The 19,893-nt window shown below is 35.4% G+C and overlaps 1 protein-coding gene across 2 annotated transcripts in view; it reads left to right on the top strand.

Annotated features, from left to right (window-relative positions):
* Nucleotides 1-19,893, top strand: part of eif4e3 (eukaryotic translation initiation factor 4E family member 3) — a 21,241-nt gene extending 1,348 nt beyond the window's left edge. Inside the window, exons 2-7 of one of the 2 annotated variants that reach the window (XM_087305583.1) lie at nucleotides 5,415-5,622; nucleotides 8,578-8,793; nucleotides 14,103-14,163; nucleotides 14,869-14,935; nucleotides 16,290-16,445; nucleotides 17,854-19,893. In XM_087305583.1, the coding sequence (XP_087161709.1) occupies nucleotides 8,768-8,793; nucleotides 14,103-14,163; nucleotides 14,869-14,935; nucleotides 16,290-16,445; nucleotides 17,854-17,900 (357 nt within the window). In that variant the 5' untranslated portion in view covers nucleotides 5,415-5,622; nucleotides 8,578-8,767 and the 3' untranslated portion in view covers nucleotides 17,901-19,893. The remainder of the gene's footprint in view (nucleotides 1-5,414; nucleotides 5,623-8,577; nucleotides 8,794-14,102; nucleotides 14,164-14,868; nucleotides 14,936-16,289; nucleotides 16,446-17,853) is intronic. The other variant, NM_001004589.1, reaches the window with a different exon arrangement.

Here is a 19,893-nt window from a genome sequence, read left to right as displayed (position 1 = left end):
TACAAAATTTATCTAGTCAATTGCAATGCTCATTTTGTTTGGCTTTTTAGTCAACCGTGAGTTTGCGATGCTGTTTTCACTTTGCACTTCATGCTTCTGCACGTTCACTTTGTAGCCCTGACTTGACAAGGGGGCAGAGTCAAGGGAACTTGGGCGTTAACGGCAGCTCCCGACCACCTCAATGATACTGTGTCTCCAGGTGATGATGTCGCTTAAAGGAGACAGGTCCGGGCCTGCCTTAAATGCCTAAAGTTGCGTTCACACTGCACTTTTCTTCCCATAGACTCCCATTCATACGCACACGAATACGTCAGATCGGAAATGCAAGGTTATGCGTCAAGTTTGCTGAGGTGCAAAGTTCAAGCTTGGTGAACTCTGACCTGTGAAATCGCTACACTTGACATCCGTGAGACCAATCGGGGATCAAAACATGACCTATCTGGACCAATCGCTCGCTTTTTTTAAACGTTTAATCTTGCCATTTTTCGCAGCTCCGCATGACAAAATTTCGCATTATCAAACTCTAGTGTGACCGCCGCTTCAGATCTTTTGACTCCACCTGCTTGCCAAATTAAGGCCACAAAGTGAAAACAGCATTGCAAGCTCACGGTTGAATATATGCAAATATTGTAGTTTTTTTTACACTGCTTAACTTTTATTTGCAGTACTTTTGTGTTTGCAAAGTTCATTCTTATTTCTCAAAACTTAATTTTCCCTTTGCAGTTCTTTATTTTTGTTAGTAAAATCTATTTTGTATTTCTTAAAAATTACTTTTCATTAGTGGTGAGTTGAGCGAGGCTTCATGAAACACTGAAAGAGTCGAAGCAAATGTGTCGAAGCTTCGAAACGTTTTGAAACCTCATTCTATGGTGACACCTAGTGGTCATTTTTTAATGTATTGCACTGAAACAGCTTCAGCAAATAACAGTTGAGCAAATTGAGGTATTAAACCCCACTTTGCAGACATGAACATACAATAGATTTAGTGGAGTGGTAAAGAGTTTGCGACTACCATGTGGGGATAGTGTGTTCGAATCCAGGTCAATACAGCTATTTTGAAATGCTTTAATACCAGTTGGCAATGCTTTGTTCTTGTATCGTTTTGTTTCAACATTGGTCAGAGATCCGAATAAACACTTTGTGAATAAATTTGTCTTGTATTGGTCATAAAACAGGTATGTTGCTAGATCAGACACAGTTGTGACCAGAAGTTAACAAGAATTATTTATCTTATTCATTAAATTTCCCATTTATTGTATTTTATTAACCCAAGCCCTAAACCCAACCATCACAGTACTGTAAAAATATTAATTATTGTTTTGCAGTGTTACAAAAATTAATGATGAAATAAATTGATGGCGTATCCGCAGCTGTATCCTATCTAGATTACACCATAAAACAGATACCATACAGTTGACCAACTAAACATTAAAGCGCAATTTGCAGCGGTCGCCTGTTTTCCCAATGTAATCTGAGCTATCTACTGCACGCACATTGCTATAAAGACACTATCTGAAGATGAATTTGCATACGTGAATCAGAAACATTTCCATTCACTAAATGTGCAAATAAAATATGATGCACAAACTTATTAATGATTCCTACTTGTCTTTCTCGTGAAAAATAGTTGGCAAAATCTGATATGTAGCGGGGAAAAAAGAAGAAAGAGTTCATAAGGCGCTGGATTCGAACCGAGTTCATGCTTGAACGTGTCAAAACATGTTGACATGCGTTTTACGAGGTGCGCCACAGAGACTGTTAAAAGTACTGCAACATTTTACACCAATAAATCACACCATTTCTTTTCTAATTCACTCAATGTTCAGACCCAGCTGTGTTAACCGCATCAGCTAAACTCTCCCACTCAATTTTTTTCTTTTGTTGTTAATTCCTAAGAACAAACTTGCAAATAACACCGCTTTTCTCCGGTCTACCTCCGAAAGCAGCACCTTCAATTCACATTCTGTTCAAAGTTTCTCTTTTTGCTTGCTTTTGCCATTGCTTTTTCGTTGGGTTTTGCCAAAGTAGAATCATTTGCATATTCATACGGGGGAGGAGGCAGGGAGGGGTTTTGTGCTCGTGCATGTTGCGCTCAGTTTCACGTTTATTCGGATGTACAAAAGAATATGCGTGAGATTCGGCGTACGCAGTGTTTCATACATCTAAATTTTTTTCTGCGTACGCACATTTACAGCTTTGTGCGTACGCAATGTTTTAGTATGATTTCCACGCAAGTCTTCGTACATGAGGCTCCTGGTGTTTCGAAACACTTTAGTCACATGTCTTGGGTGTTACGGTTCATGATTCGGTGCAGTGTTTCAAAACACTTGCGCTTCGCGATCTCAACACTGTGTCGAAACGTCAGTTTCACGTCAGCCATCTCTACTTTTTACTTTGCGATTTTATTTTTGAATTTTTTGGGGGAGATTTGCATTTATTTATTTTTTGCTCAATACTTTATTTTTTGTTTGCAAAACTTTCTTTTATTTTGCAAGTATATATGGCCCTAGATTGACTGCATAGGCCAGATAATCTGCATAAATGAATTTTTTGTATGTTTTTGGTGAGTATAACTTTTTTTGAGACATAATCAAATAAAACTGCATAGTCTTCATGTTGTAGAAGTTAAATGCAATTCATTTTCATTGTTATAAATTCTTGTACATAAATTATTTAAATGCACATGAAATGTTAGATTCATAGGACTTTAAAACAAAGCAAACAAGCACTCTTTTACTTTATTAAGGTTAAACTTCACAATCACTTAACAATATGGTTCCTGGTCAGTATGAATTCCACTCAAATTTCCAGAGGGATGAATAAACTGAAGCTGAACTTGACATTCTAATCTGAAGCTGAACTTGACATTCTTATCTTATACTTATCTATCATATACGTATCTATCGTGTGTTAGTATACACATCTGTAATTTATGTGCTTTAAACAGTGAAAGGAAAAAAAATTAGTTTCTTTTTCCCCTCTGTAAAGTTTCTCTTCCGCAAAATGTTCTCTGTGGTTATATTGGTAATAATTTTCTAAAGGGTTGAAGTCCTGTTTACTGTCTGACTGACATTTGATGCCATTTAGATTGTGAAATGCTTGTGTATTGTCTCCTATCATGATCACAAGCACCGAACTGCACTTGACTGAAGATGGAAGATAATCCTTTGAAATATGGAGCCAGATCAGTCTCAAAAAGAAAACATTTACAAAATATTATTCATACACATTCACAACACAAGTCACATTTACAAAATCCAATTTGTAAGTTCAAAACACAATTCACAAATGCACTAATCCAATTAGTAAATTCAAAACATGGTTTGTAATTACACAAATCCAGTTTGTAAATTTTAATTATCATTCAGAAATACACAAATCCAATTCATGAGTTCAAAACACGATTCATTAATATGCAAGTCCAATTCATAAGTTCAAAACACGATTCAATAATACACAAGTCCTATTCGTAAGTTCAAAACACAATTCATAATATATTTAAATCCAATTAATTCAACAAAAATATTTATGATTTTCACTTTTACTAATAACGTGTTGTATTTATGAATTGGATGAATACAAATTGGTTTTTGTAAATCTGAATTGTGCTGTGCATGTATGAATTTTATCTTGTAAATGTAATAGTTTTGAAACTGACCTGGCTCCATATTAAAAGGCATAGCTCACCCAAAAACTGAAAATTCTGTCATTTACAAACCCTTCACTCATTTCAAAGCTGTTTGAGTTTCTTTCTTCTGTTATATCTTTTTTGAAGATAGATATAGATGCTGATGACACAGTTCTATATGTACACGCGCAAAACAAGCATCTGGCAGCAAATTATTTAACTGAGGCATTAGTTCATGTATCTGATTGGTTGTGTGAATTACATCTTAATTTGAATAAAAGTAAAACGGTTTGTATGTTTTTCTCACAATCATTGACAGTTACCCATCATCCTGATGTATTTCTTAAAGGAGAAAAGCTCAGGGTTGTCTCTGATTTTAAATATTTAGGTCTAATTTTAGATTCTCAATTAACTTTCCAAAAGCATGCCAAGAAGGTTATTAAAATTGTTAAGTTTAATCTGGCCAACTTCAGGTATATACGACCTTACTTGACTAATGAAGCAGCAAAACTTTTTATGCACTCCATGATTTTTTCTCATATTACATATTGTCTTACTAGTCGGTCGCATGCTAGTAAAACAGTTTTAAAATCAGTTGAATCACCTTATAAACAGGCACTGAAAGTATTTGATCAAAAGTCTATTAGGTATCCTCAATGTAATATTATACAAAAACATTATTTATTGAGCTTCGATAATATGAAATATTTGGCTGATGCTTGTATGATTTAAAAATTTTTAAATGGATATGCTCCACCTCCATTATGTGAGTTTGTGACACACAAGAACAATAACGGTCAAGCAACACGATCTGTTACCAGGGGAGACTGTGCTGTGCAGTTTAGACGTACAACTTTTGCATGATCAGTCTTCTCAGTTAGAGCCAGTCATTATTGGAACACACTTCCGATTGACTTAAGGGTTGTTACAAATTATTCTACTTTTAAATACAAGTTAAAGAAATGGCTAAAAGCAAATCAAGTTTGTAATAATGTGTAATTCTTTTGTCTAACATTTTAAGAAATTCTTCTTACATGTTTTTATCTCTTTTTGTCATATGTAACTTTACTGTTTTTGTATGTGTGATGATGTGTTTTTTTTTTTAGGTTGCCTTTTAAAATCTGGCAGGGGGCAACTGATGAAAATTAGCCCTTGTGGCTAACTCTGGCTTATTTACAGTTTTACTGTTGATTAATGAGCATTGTCCCTGTTAAATAAAATAAATTCAAATTCAGATGGAAACCTGTAACCATTGACCTCCATAGTGTTTATTTTAGTGTTTTATTTTATTTATTTTTTTATTTATTTGGATGACAGTTGTTACAGGTTTTCAGCTTTCTTCAAAATATCTTTGTTTTTGTTCAACAGACTAATGAAACTTATAAAGGTTTGGAACAACTTGAGGCTAAATAAATTTGCGTTTTGGGGTACACTAAATTATTAAACATCTATTTGTGATATACATTGTTAATATGCTAAGATTGTCTTTATTTGTCTTTTTTTAAAAGATAGTTCACCCAAAAAAAGCAAAATGCATCACGCCCGCCAACCATTTTAAAGCTTGACAGCACAGTTCACATTCACTTTCATTTTCCTGACCACAGTTTTGATTGCATTGTTTATGGATTCATTATTCTTCCACAGATGACAGGAAGTCATACAGGTTCGGGGTGAAATGAGAGTGTGTAAATAATGACAGGGTTTTTTTTTTTTTTTGTTGGATTATTATTTTATTTTTAATAAACAGTAATTAACAGTATAGAGCTTGTCTTCTTTTTTTTTCTAGGTCATTACCAGGTACAACGGCAGCAGAGTGTGAATCAAATCTGAAAAAGATATATACTGTCCACACTGTACAGGTAAGTGTTTCTGTCAATTTTTAATTGCCTTTTTTGTGTTGAGTTGTTTTGTGTGCCCATTATATATGTTGTGCCCGATCAACCTGAAAGACTACCTTGTTAATGAAGGTGTGGTGTCATTTCTGAGTTTTTATTGTTTTATGGTTTTTATTAGATTATTTTTTCAAGTTCATGGCAAGTACAAATTGGAAAGATGCTAATATGCTATTTTAGGATAACTGATAATTTTGTTTAATTTGTTATAGCTTTAGATTTACTTGAAGTTGAAATGAAATCAAAATTAACTCTTTTTTTATACTCGCAGTGTTGTGTTGCCCCCTTACAAACTTCTTATTTCTTTGCATGTTTGTCTCACTTGAATGATTCAGAACATCAAACGAATTTTAATATTAGTCAAAGATAACACAAGTAAACACATCACACATTTTGTAAATGAAGTTTTTTATTATTAAGAGGAAATAAAATCTAAAACTACATAGCCCAGTGTGAAAAAATGATTGCCCCCTCCCACCCCGCCTGGTTAAAACACAACTTAAATCTGGTTTATCTTACCTGAGTTAAATTCTCCAGCCACACCCAGACCTGATTATTGCTACACCTGTTTGCAATCAAGAAATCACCTAAATGGCACCTGCCTGACATGAAGTAGACCAAAAGATCCTCAAAAGCTAGGCATCATGCAGAGATCCAAAGAAATTCAAAAACAAATGAGAAAGAAAGTCATTAAAATCTTCCAGTCTGGAAAAGGTTATGAAGCCATTTCTAAAGCTTCGGGACTGCAGCAAACCACAGTGAGGGCTGTCATGTACAAATCGCTAAAACATGGAACAGTGGCGAACCTTCCCAGGGGTGGACAGCAGACCAAAATTACCACAAGAGTGAAGTGACAACTCTTTCAAAAGGTCACAAATGACCCCACAAAAACATCACCTGCTTCAGGCAAGGTGAGTGTTCACATGGTTTGCATGGCAAACCAAGAGAAAAACCCCTGCTGAGCAAAATGGACATAAAGACTCTTCTGACTTTTGCTAGAAAATATATTGATGATCCCCAGGACTTTTGTGAAAATACACTGTGGACTGATGAGACGAACAAAAACATTTTGGAAAGTGTCGTATTATGTGTGGAGTAAACGTAACACAACATTTCAGAAAAAGAACATCATACCAACAGTAAAACGTGGTGGTAGTGTGATGGTCTGGGGCTTTTTTGTTTAGTTGCTTCAGGACCAGGAAGACTAGCTGTGATAAATGGCACCATGAATTCTGCTGTGTACCAAAATATCCTAAAGGATAATGTACTTCTATCTGTTAATGACTTCATGCTGAAGCGTACTTGGCTTCTGCAGCAGGACAATGATCCAAAGCACACCAACAAATCCACTTCTGAATGGCTGAAGAAAAACAAAATGAAGACTTTGGAGTGGCCTAGTCAAAGTCCTGACCTAAATCCAATTAAGAAGCTGTGGCATGACCCTAAAAAGGTGGTTTATGCTCGAATGCATCATCTCCAATGTGGCAGAATTTCAACAATTCTGCAAAGATGAAAAGATGCTTGGTTGCAGTTATTGGTGTTAAGGGTGGCCCAAACAGTTATTACATTTAGGGTGATTTCACACCTGCCTTATTTAGTTGGGTTGAATTGCACTAGAGTTAGTTTTCCCTATGGGTGCAGTCCGTTTGAGTAGGTGTGAATGTAGCAGTCGTGCTCTAGTGCGCACCAAAAGCGGACCAAAAAAGTAAAACAGACCCAACCGCAAAAAGTACTGCGCCATTTTGTACTAATCCAGCTGCCGAAGGCCGATGCACTGTGCATTATGGGATGTGGAGGAAAAATATTTGTTTACAGTGCTTTGTCAACAATTTTCAAACAGAGAGAGAGGGAGAGAGAGAGGGAGAGGGAAAACATTACCGGATGGATCATTGGTAATATTTCCGGAAGATGACCATGAAGCAGTTTAGCTAAGTTAATTCACGCCTCCTCCTGAAGTGACGTGCGATGCTCCTTCGCTGTTTGCAATGCATTAAAAGGAAATTTTTTGCTTCCCATTTCAAAAACTAATGCAAAGCAACGTACCGTGATGTATAGAGGAATGAAAATATGGAATGAATTGCCGTCAGACATTACATGCTTTGTAACAAGTAAAAGGAGGTTTAAAAAATCATTTAAAAAATATTTAATGGAACAATATTAAGTGGATTGTTGATTTGGATGTTATGTATGAATTTTGTATTTTAATGTTTTTATTAGTCTTTGTTGTTGTGTATTAATGTAATTTTGTGTTATGTTCGATGGACCCCAGGAAGAATAGCAGTGGCTAATGGGGATCCTGATAAATAAATAAATAAAATTAAAACATTATTTTCCAGCCGCAGCCACACTTCATTCTCAAAATGTATAGTTTGTCTAGTGATGCATACAAACTATATACAGGATGGGCCATTTATATGGATATACCTTAATAAAACTTATTGGGAATGTCACAAGAAAAACAATAGTGTACTTGGTTTTAACGTAACTTTACTCTTTCATGAGTTATTTACAAGCCCCCTCACTATTCCCATTATATTAAGGTGTATCTATATAAATGACCCACCCTGTAGTATAGTATGAGCAAGGATACAATCTGCCAGTGCAGTCGTACCTCCATGGTAAAAAGCGGCATTTTGTGTCCGCCTGTTTGTTTATTTGCGGGAGTTTCATTGGCATTTTCCCGCACGTGAATTCTGACCAATCAAAAAGCAGTTTGGGAAATACGTTTATTAACATCTGGCCAATAAGTGATCTGGATTTTGTCAGATGACTGCATTTTGGTTCTTTTTAACTGGTTCGGACCAAAGCAATCAGTGTGATGTGAAGGGACCCAAAGACGGCAGAAAATGCTTCAATGAATCATTTGTTGCCCACCTTACAGATGTAAATGCAACCTTAGGGGCAAAGACTTTTTCCACTCTGGGCTATGTAGTTTTTGATTTAGTTTTCCCCTAATATTAAAACCCCTCAGGACGAAATCATGCACCGCCCTACAATTTTTTTTCATATTAGGATCGTTTCATGTACATCACAATATAAAAATAAGGATTAAAAAAGGACAATCTTGACTTCCGTTTCATGCCTATTTGAAACAATAAGCATTAAAACATTATAAGTTGGAATTAAGAGAAAAATACTGTGACTGATAGGGGTTTCTCATGTTTTTCATCACATAAAGAGTTTTTGGAGTGTGTACAACAACATCCCTCCTGTGTCCTGCCTCCCCCTGAGGTGTAGCTACCACTTAATGCGAGGAGAAAGAAGGCCACTATGGTAAGTCTGGTTTTTGTTGAATAGATTTATACAAATCTTCCAATACACGATATACACTAAGATTTTATGCATTAAATGCATTGAAGTATTAAGTGACCGTTACAGGTATTAATGTTACAAAAACATGTCTAGCAAAGATGATCCCATTAAACCTTCTGTCAAATGTAAGTGCATTAGAGTTATTTACATGTGCAAAGTTACTCATAAGTATTAGAGCTTCACAATATATGGTTTTAGCATCAATATTGCGATGTGAATCTGCAATATTCACACATCGCAGGATCTGCAATGTCGAGTTGGGATTATAATTATGCAGAAAACCCAGGTTTGAACACGTGCAAAGTTTAACTGTAATAAAGTAAAACATTTTTAAGCATTTCAAGTAGTTTAAACCCACCGGGGCACAAAAAAATCTGAAATGTGAAGCTTTAACTAAGATTAATTGTATTTAATACAGTATAATACAGACTTGTATCTTTTTCACTATTGTATTAAATCATGCCTTAAATTTGTTAATTATATCATTGTTTGTTACATTCCCTATCAATGTCAATAATGAATTCTTACCAAACAGTTATTTAACTGATCTGGCAAAATTACATTCATAATATTGCAATGTATATATTAGGGGTGTCACGAGATCTCGTGTGAGATTAAATCGCAACGAGATTTCCCGTCTTGGTGAAAAGTCATGAGTTTCTCTGCAGCTACACACATCTCTAAGCGCACACACATACTGGACAGCTGGAGACTCAACACACCTGCCTTTATCATCAAAAGCATGTTTAAGTGCAACATCCGCCTCATAGTATCAGCTAATATAAAACTATTGCATAAATAAAACATGCATAAATCACGCCATGAACATGACATTAAAATAGCTACTCGTTTAAAAAAGCCTAGATTAAAAGATGGCAAAATGAGAACGTTTCTGTCTTAAACTATAGCAAAACAACTTGTCAAAAATAAAAAAAATGAAACCATGCAAACAGAAAAAATACAGGAGTGGAGAAAGGAGCGCTTTTTATTATCAGCTGTCAGTCAGCGCCCGCTCATTTTTTATTTTATTTTTTCTCTCCCCTTGCTCATTGCACCTTTTTTTTTATATTATATATATTTTTTTCTTAAAGCAACACAAAAACCAACAAAAATTATAAAGACAACAAAGAAAACGCGAACAAAAAAGACAGAAAAAAGATTTTAAAACCATTTTTACATCAGTTCCTCCAGTATTATACATGGGTCAACAATCTTACTAGGGCTGCGTGGTATATCAACTTCTGGGGATCTATCAATATGATTCCCCAGCGCGTTGCGAGATTATTCAATATCGTTCATATTAAAATGGTTTGAGGCCACACATGAGCATTCTGCACGAAACAGACCACTCCAAGGTAGCACGCGAGCTCCACTTGCACAGATGTGTGCATGCGCAAATGAATGATTCACTCCATGAGTCATACAAAATATTTGTTCAAAATGGAACAAATCATTCAAGAATGACCCATCACTGAAGTGACATGGAACATGCAGTGCCGGTGTTGTATCGACATTTGACTCCACTGACAAATCTGATCCCCCCCATCTTGTGCATGCACGTCACACAATGCCTGCAGCTGTCACAGCAGTTTATCAGAAACCTTTTATTGATTATTTCTTCCACAATTAACAGCAAGAACAAACATAGAAGCCTTGTCAAATTAACAAGCAGCACCTGAATGTATTCAAAATAATTAAAAACGCCAAAATGGGAGGAATTTAAACTATTTCGAAAGTGAAACCACCTCAAATTCACTGATTATAAGTTCAGTATTTATTACACGACGGTCTCTTCTTTACATTATTACACGTTTAGCTCTGCGTTTTGGTCTGTTTACATTTCTATGCTTAACCAACATTTTATCGCGGCACTGCGAAACAATTTTGTTACTTCTCATATCTATAGTCTATACGTTTTCATCTCCCTATTTAATATTTAGTAAAAACAAGTTTAGTCGAAACAAAAAGGGAAAAACCTGTACTGTATTTTATTTATCAAAGATTTTCTGCAGCTGTTATTCTTTTGTGCAGCTGTTTATTTGTAAACAGTGAGCGAAACCCCAGTATGATTTATATTTTGTTTAAAAACTGTTTAATAAAGGCTTTAACTCTCAAGTAGCCAATTATGGGATATATCAGATATATATAGTGTACCTTCATTACTCCTAAAAATACAGAGATATGATTTTTTGCCCATACCTTCCCGCCCTAAATCTTACACGCTTATATCTAGGCCAGTGGGCACAGGCAATATGGTGATCTTGCAGACAATGCCAGGGTTATACCTTTAAACTGTTATGCTTGGCATTTGACAAATAATAAAAAAAAGGTTTTCCAGGTGGTTTCAAAGCCGGCAATGTTATTAGAAAGATTGTGTCTTCGTCTCTCCAAATGTAAAGTGCTAGAGAATTCAGAAAGCCAGGATTTAAAAACTGGTTTTGATGCTTTTTCCAAAAACAAAGAACTTTTTTTTAGCTAACAGCATTCCATATTGGACAGCTTTTTTAAATTGATGATTGAACCCCTGGTCATTGCGCCTTTTGCTGTGTGCGGTGTAAATGCAGACAATCGGATTTTAAAGGTCACCTTTAAAAGATAATAAATGCAAGCCGGTCAAAATAGCAAATGCTACTGAATGGATTTCCCATATAGAATTTTAGAGTTTTTACACTGCAGATCTTGATGGACAAATCAGATTTTGTGACAATACCTGATTTGTCCATCAAGATCTGCAGTGTAAAAACTCTAAAATTCTATATGGGAAATCCAGTCAGTAGCATTTGCTATTTTCCATTTATATATTAACAATTTTTTTTGCAGTGTTTGCATGTTTATTGCATAGAATTCAATATAAACTAATTTAAAACTATTGCATACATATAGTTATATGCATGTTCACTAAAATTGAAGTAAATTAATTACAAGCTGATAAAAAAAAACACCTAAATTGTTTTGTGTTTTGTGAATCATCTTTTTTATTTATTTATTTATTTATTTATTATTAATTTCTAAAAAACAACTATTTTCCATTCATATATTAGCAAAATATTTGAATTCGAAGACTATTCCATTAATATGTTTCATCATTCAAGATTTTTTTAAAATAGTGTAAAAGTCCTTGTGAAATTAATCTCGTGTCTCGTCTTGTGGAGTTGGCATCTCGTCACACCCCTAGGATATATCAGAAAAACTAAATATCACAATGTCAGTTTTTTCCAATATCGTGCAGCCGTATAACTTTTTGCTTATCGAATTGTTGTATAAAATCACTGAAGTTTTGCTGATAAATTATCTGTCATTCCTATCATACTTCTGCACTATCATGTCACAAATATAATTAAACAACTTTATGTATTGTAGCATTTTGACCGTCTTTCTTGAAACTTTCATTCATTCATTCATTTTCCTTTAGATTAGTCCCTTATTTATCAGGGGTTGCCACAGTGGAATGAACCACCAGCTTATTCAGCATATGTTTTACAAAGCAGATGCCCTTTCAGCCGCTGTCCAGTACTGGGAATCACCCATACACACTCACATTCACATCGGAGCACGCGAAGGAAACCCTCACGAACACGGGGAGAACACGCAAACTTCACACAGAAACGCCAACTGGGAGCTCGAACCAGTGACTTTCTTGCTGTGAGGCGACAGTGCTAACCACTCAGCCACCTGAACTTCCATTTCATGTAGTTAATTTATAATGTTTATATTTCCTTATTATAAGGTTGTAAGTTATGATAACTGTATACAAATTAAATTACTTTCATCTTCACAAAGATCACTCGGTTTAACAAAATGAGCGATCATTGGTAAATATTTAAATGGCTACTAAACCCCTCTGTTTCAGCAGGGTGTTTTCACACCTCTAGTTTGCAAAAAGTCTGGAAAGTGGGTGAGTCCAGCTTTGTTTAGGTGTGAGTGTCGGGGGAGGGAAAGAGGAAAGGTGCATAAAAATTTGCATAAAAATGGGAATTTCCGTGTGGGCACTCGCTGATTTTCACAGAGGCAAAACAAACACATACGCAAACACATACAAAGACAGTGACTGCGTTTACATGGACATCAGTAAGCAAATTATATGCCAAATTATTCAATGGTGGACTTTAACTGCAGTTTGGCACTTTCACTTTCATTAAAGAACATATCATGCATGCCCCCCTGTGACAAACGAGATATTGCAAACGAGGAACTGCTGGAAGAGTGTTGTTTTAATGCAATGTTTGATACCGCACGGTGAATGGAAGAAAAAAAAAAACCTTCACATTTCGCTGTAAATTAAATGCACTCTGTATGTAGCATCAGAAAGCTGTGTGTGTATAGACTATACTGCCACAAAATGCAGCGAAAATTCTACACAACGGTAATAGTTTTGCGTTGTTTACATGTTTACACACGGAGAGATGCAAAAAGTTCTAGGGTAAAAAACGTTCCATACAAACTTATTTCTGTTGCGTGTCGCGTGCACTGTAATCCACACGTGAGTCTAGCTCTTTCTCTTATAGCGGGAAATAAAAACAAAACCGTCATTGCAGCACAATTATAAACTAAACACTGACGACCCAGGTCTCCAAACAATTCTTCTTCTTCCACTTGTTTTGGCAACACAACGTGTCGTCTCTCTGCTGTCTGAACACTGTAACGGGTAAAGACAGTCTTTGAAGCTATCATGCATATTAATGAAGTTGCACCGTATACACAATAGAGCGCGCTGATTGGTTTGAACCAAGGCTTTCTCATGAATTAATGCAGCAGACTCAGAGACGTCATGATGTACTCCCAGGTACAGACATCCACTCTCCACACTGGATTACACGCAAGGATCTAATAGGCATGACGCAGTTTCAAACCGGAAGAACGAATTTGCTAGAAACAACGCAAAAACAACCAATTTTCACTTTTTTTGTGAAAGATATATGTCCTAATAGTGTTTTTAGCAGCGTGGGACACATATACAACTGTCAACAGCTCAAAAAATGTGTTTTGGTGTTTCGTGACCCTTTAAGGAATTATTTAAAATATACAATCCCACTTTCTCACTTAACATGTTAAACTTTTGTAAAATAATGTTGTTAAACTGTTTGTATTTTTTGTTTTGTATGATCCAAGAAAGCATTGGTGACGATCAAAAAATGAAAGATTTAATATCTTATAGATTTTACCTTAACATCTTAACGATACTCTGTCCTTGCAGAATAAGCAGCACCAAGTGTATTTCAGGTGACCAAATTGCTTGATTTATACATGTATTTATTTTTATATGAACACAGGGAGGAGGAAAGCAATGCAAAGGGAGGTGTTTGGAAAATGAAAGTGCCAAAGGAGAGCACAGTAAGTCTGTTAAATTATGTCATAATGGTGTCTGTTAAGACCTTAAAGCCTGCATAATGTAAACACAAAATCTTCACACATATAAAGTCAGAATTATTAGCCCCCCTGAATTATTAGATCATTTGTTTATTTTTTTCCCCAATTTCTGTTTAACAGAGAGATTTATTTAACACATTTCTAAACATAATAGTTTTAAAAACTTATCTATAATAACTGATTTATTTTGTCTTTGCCATGATGACAGTATATAATATTTCACTAGATATTTTTCAAGACACTTCTATACAGCTTAAAGTGACATTTAAAGGCTTATCTGGGTTAATTAGGTTAACTAGGCAGCTTAGGGTAATTAGGCAAGTTATTGAATAATGAAGGTTTGTTCTGTAGACTATCAAGAAAAAAAATTAGCTTAAAGGGGCATATAATATTGACCTTAAAATGGTGTTTTAAAAAATTAAAAACTGATTTTATTCTAGCTGAAATAAAACAAATAATACTTACTCCAGAAGAAAAAATATTATCAGACATACTGTGAAAATTTCCTTGCTCTGTTAAACATCATTTGGGAAATTCAAAGGGGGCTAATTCAAAAACAAACAAAAAAAAGAATTCAAAGGGGGCTAATAATTCTGACTTCAACTGTATATTATATACTTTTGCTGTGCTTTTTGTCATTTTTTTCCTCTATATTCTTTTGTCAACCAGTTAGCTGTGTGGAAAGAACTGCTGTTGGCTACGATTGGTGAACAGTTCACAGATTATTGTGCATCAGGTGAGTGTGGAAATAAATGTTCTTAAAGGATGTACATCAGGGCTATTCAATTAGTGTGTCATGGAGGCCGGTTCATGAAAAGCATCCCAAACGAATGGCCGGAGAGGTATAACTTGCTATATGAGTGATGACACAACAGCATATAGGGGCCCACATGCTGTATGTTTTTGCTCCTTAAGACAGCCACGTTAGCTTTTTCTACATTAAAATGTTAATATATTGTATTTTGAAACTACATAATATCAGTGCATTGTACAATAGACTTTTTTTTTTTTTTTTTTACAAACATTCAAATGTATTTCAGAGCACAACAAAAGCAGTGCATTGCTGAAGTAGGCTTCTTCTACATTCAGACACGAATTTACATTAGAAGTGATAACAGTGAAACCATGATTATTCTTCAGACTATATAATGGTACAACCAAAATCTATAATTGTTGCATCCTTGTTATGCAGTTTAAAACATAACATGGATTTTGGTTGTACCATTATATAGTCTGAAGAATAATCATGGTTTCACTGTTATCACTTCTAATGTAAATTTAAGCTTTATATTAGGTAAGTAGCTATTTAGTTTAACTGTTGTTGTCATCTGCATTCATGCATGCGTAATCATTTTAATAATAATTCGTCTAACATATCTTTTATTTACATTGCACTGAAAGATCACGCACAACTCTCACCGTGAGATGTTTTCTACTGCGTGCGCCCTGAAAGACGCAAGTGCGTTGCTCTGCTGGCACGCGCATATTGTCATATATTCTTACATTAGAAATAATAAACCTGCAAGCAGAAAAGACGTGAAATGGGAACAGCTGCTGCTATAGTTAATCCTGTGTGCGTGCGTATAAGCCTCGGTGTACTTCAAACTTAAAACTAGCGCACAGGCAACTTGGCATTTTGCAGTTTCGTTCCGTACAACAGAAATGCGGCTTAGAGAAGACTTTACGATTAATAAACTGTGACGAATTAAAGCACAGTTAATAGTGAAATTGGCTAATTGTTGCATCCCTATTAACGATATCAGTGCATTGTACAAATAGCCTTTTCTACAAACATGTTTTCGGCTGCCCGCACCACTCGCTTATGATGACTCACGCTCTGTGCAGCCTTTAACTGCAGCTCGTGCTTTTATTGAACAGACGCACGTAACTTCATAACTATAGCGGCTGTTTGTCTACTGTACTAAATTTATTTTTGATGTCTTGGTCACACTGTTTGGAGGGCCAGAACAAAGTGCATCGCGGGCCACCAATTGAATAGCCCTGATGTACATTATTATATGTGTATATTTTATTGATCAATTAAATTGACCTTAAACTAAGAATAATGTAATTTCTGTATGTTTTTGCAGAGGATGAAGTGGTTGGAGTAAGTGTCAGTGTGAGAGAGCGAGAAGATGTGGTTCAGGTCTGGAATGGAAACGCCTCTTTTGCCAATGAGGCAAACGTTTTAGGAAGAATCTACGAACTTCTTCCACAGATATCTTTTAAAGCAGTATTTTATAAACGTAAGGGGTTTACATTTTACTCACAGCATGTCACACTCTCTGCTTAAGTGTATATGGTAATGAAATATTAAAGTATATGAAACCCTAATAGCTTACTTTTATGTTTAACACAGTGTTGTGTAGGGTTCAGACTACACTGTATTTTCGTGTTATAACACTTGACTGTGTCAGATCATAAAATTTGGATTTTTAAATTCTTAATAGGCAAGAAACATTTCGGACTTGCTGATGACTTATCACAGTCTTTAAAAACATGCATAATGATCATCAGGAACAAGTAGTTGACTTTTGGAAAACACTTCTACAGAAGTGATGTGTCTAGTCAAAATAGCTTCACAAATGTTTTTGTATGGTACACTATATCTGACAAAAGTCTTGTCGTGGATCCCACCTGTGTGAACAACAAATACTATCTTGACTTCTAGTTGATTATTTGGAAAAGTGGCAGAGGATAGATTTTTCAGTTGAAAAATCTGTTGAACTGCAAATACTGCAGAAAACCTATTGGAACCCGCATTGACCCAAGATTCTCATAGAAATCAGTCAAGTTTGGTAAAGGAAAAATCAGGGTTTGGGGTTAAATTCAATATGGGAGCATGCAAGAGATCTACAGAGTGGATGGCAACATCATCAGGCTGAGGTATCAAGACATTTGTGCTGCCCATTACATTACAAAACCACAGGAAAGGACAAATTCTTCAGCAGGATAGTGCTCCTTCTCATACTTCAGCCTCCACATCAAAGTTCCTGGAAAAAAAAGAAGGTCAAGGTGCTCCAGGAATGGCCAGCCCAGTCACAAGACATTAACATTATTGAGCATGTCTGGGGTTAGATGAAGGAGGCATTGGAGATAAATCCAAAGGATCTTATTGAACTCTGGGAGTCCTGCAAGAATGCTTTCTTTGCCATTCCAGATGACTTTATTAATAGCTTATTTGAGTCATTGCAGAGATGCATGGATGCAGTCCTCCAAGCCCATGGGAGTCATACACAATATTCATTCTTTTTCCTCTGCACCATGACTTTATATTATATACTGTACATTATTTCTGTTTAGTGACAGGACTTTTATCTAAGAAAAGTCACACCTTAATTAAATAATTAATAATCAAGGCATGATCATATTTTATTTTGGTAAATTAAGTGTAATCTAAAGCCTTTCATATAAGCCACTGATACCAAATGATAAACTAGAGGTCAAGTTATTATTTGTTGTTCCTAAAACTTGAAAAGGCGACAAGACTTTTGTCAGGTAGTGTAGTTGTCTGAACCCGACATTAGGGGGTTTTCTTTTAAATGAATTGAATTTATACCTCAATTTGAGTTTTAAACAAAACCATAAGAATATTAGCAGTTTTACGTCACAGAATTGTTCAAAATGATTTAATGCTATGTGTTTTTCTTTCAGCACACGAGGAGCACCATGCGTTTGAAGGTGGTCGCTCAAGACATTAGCAAGCTTTGCACATTTACCACATCTACCCTGTTTTTGGACTGATCCTAGAAAATGGACTGAAAACGGAAAAAAATAATCCCTCCTGGGCGAACAGAACTCTTGGGTTTTGCAATTGTTTCATATCGTAGAGAATGTTACAGCCCTGTTTTTAAGTTTTAAGCATTGCAAATGATCCCTCCGTGCTTTTTCCTGAGGAGTTTGTTCATACCCGATATTTAGGCAATATTAATGAAATAGCAAGTAGCATATGTAATATAAATCATCACAACAGAGCGATGTTTCCAATTGTTCTAGTTTTTCTCCTCTATTTCTAGGATTACTGATCAAATGTGCAGTATAGTGACGGTTGCTGCTTGTCAAAGTATATGCTCGTTGTGTTAGACACTTTCATTTACTGAATTAGAACGTCCGTTAGGAACAAAATCTTAGGGCTCTTTTTTTCTTAGACGCGCATTAGGCATAACCTTAGACAAAAAGAAGTTCAAGGCTAAGTCTAATCTGTTTCTAGGAACTATCTTTTATGCAAATGTATTGCACATCTTAAGAAAATCTCTTTGGTTTGGAGGTTATCAATAATTTCAGAGCAAATGGAAGTGGGGGGAACGCAATCTTGGTTAGAACCGCGAATACACAGCGAAGTGCATATGCAATTCCTTGTTTTCACCCAAACTGAATATTTAATTTAAACAAAATCCCAAGAGTAAAACGGCTTTACTTTCATGCTTTAGAAGACTAGTGCTGGGAAATGATCAATCCGGATTTAATTGCATTCAACTTAAAAGTTTGTTTTTACGCAATATATATTTGTGTGTGCATATAAATACAAACACATACAAAATACAACAACAAATCAAAATTATTTACGTAAATATTTGAATTTGTATTTATTTTTATCACATAAACACGTTTTATGTCTAAATATAAATAAAATTGTGATTACGTAAAAAACATACAAACGCACACGTTATTTAAATACAAGCCTTTATTTTGCATCCCCTTTAATCAACAATCATTGCCCAGCACTAATCCAGACCTCCTCTTGTAGTATTTTACGTAAATGAAAGCTGTTTTAGAATGGCGTCACAGCACTGTTAAACGTCTTTTGTGTTTTGGTTACTGCGTTGTGAATAATATCCAGCATTCTGTTCAAGGTGTTATTAACTGTAACCCCATGCGTGTCTTGTCTTTGTCAGAGTAGCTTAATATTTTCACCATCGCCAGAATTATTATTATTATTTTTTGTAACTTATGCATTTGCTCCTAACTGCCTTTTTATTCGCTGTAATCACACTGTGTCTTGTTTCAGAGTGCTCATCATTGTAGTTTGTTTTGCTGTGCTTGAATGGATGGAAATATGTGTGCGTCGAGGGGAGCTAGTGTAGATATCGTCAAAATAAGAAACTGAAAATGATCTGTGTAATCATCAGAGCATTTATATTTTTAGTTGTTCAGTACCAAAGAGATATCTTTTCTGTTCTCCTGTGTTGTAATTCATCATCGTCTGAGATCTGCACATGGTTAAATTCGCGTTTGTCTCGCTTGCAGCTCACATCTTGATGCTGATTGGATTTTGTTGTGGTTTGTCAAGTTTGAAACTTAAGCCCAAAATGACCTGCATCATGAACCAGGTCCGTAATGCACTAAGAAGCACAATTATGAGTTCGTCCTTGATGTGGGCAGGAATTGTGCAAAATAACTTGTACATGCAGCTGACTTTTCATATTTCAGCCTTTTTCCTACCTGTCACTGAGATGCGAGTACTGAGGTGGATTTCTTTTGTTTGTGAAGCATTCGTGTCAGTTTTTCCAGGCTCCCAATCAGGATCTGAAACCTCACACTGATTGTCAATCTTCTGGAACGGTGCCTTGTGTTCTCCCAGGGTTTCACTCATAGAATGTTTAATGTATTTAATCAGTTATAATATTAATTTTCTTTCTTTTCTTTTGCTTATAGGTTTTGAAATATTGAATAAATACGAAGCAGAATACAAAA

This window comes from Danio rerio, chromosome 23 (assembly GCF_052040795.2).
Source record: "Danio rerio strain M-AB ecotype USA chromosome 23, GRCz13ab, whole genome shotgun sequence".
In the NCBI taxonomy this organism is placed as follows: Eukaryota; Metazoa; Chordata; class Actinopteri; order Cypriniformes; family Danionidae; genus Danio; species Danio rerio.
This window is presented reverse-complemented; position numbering and strand designations above follow the sequence as displayed.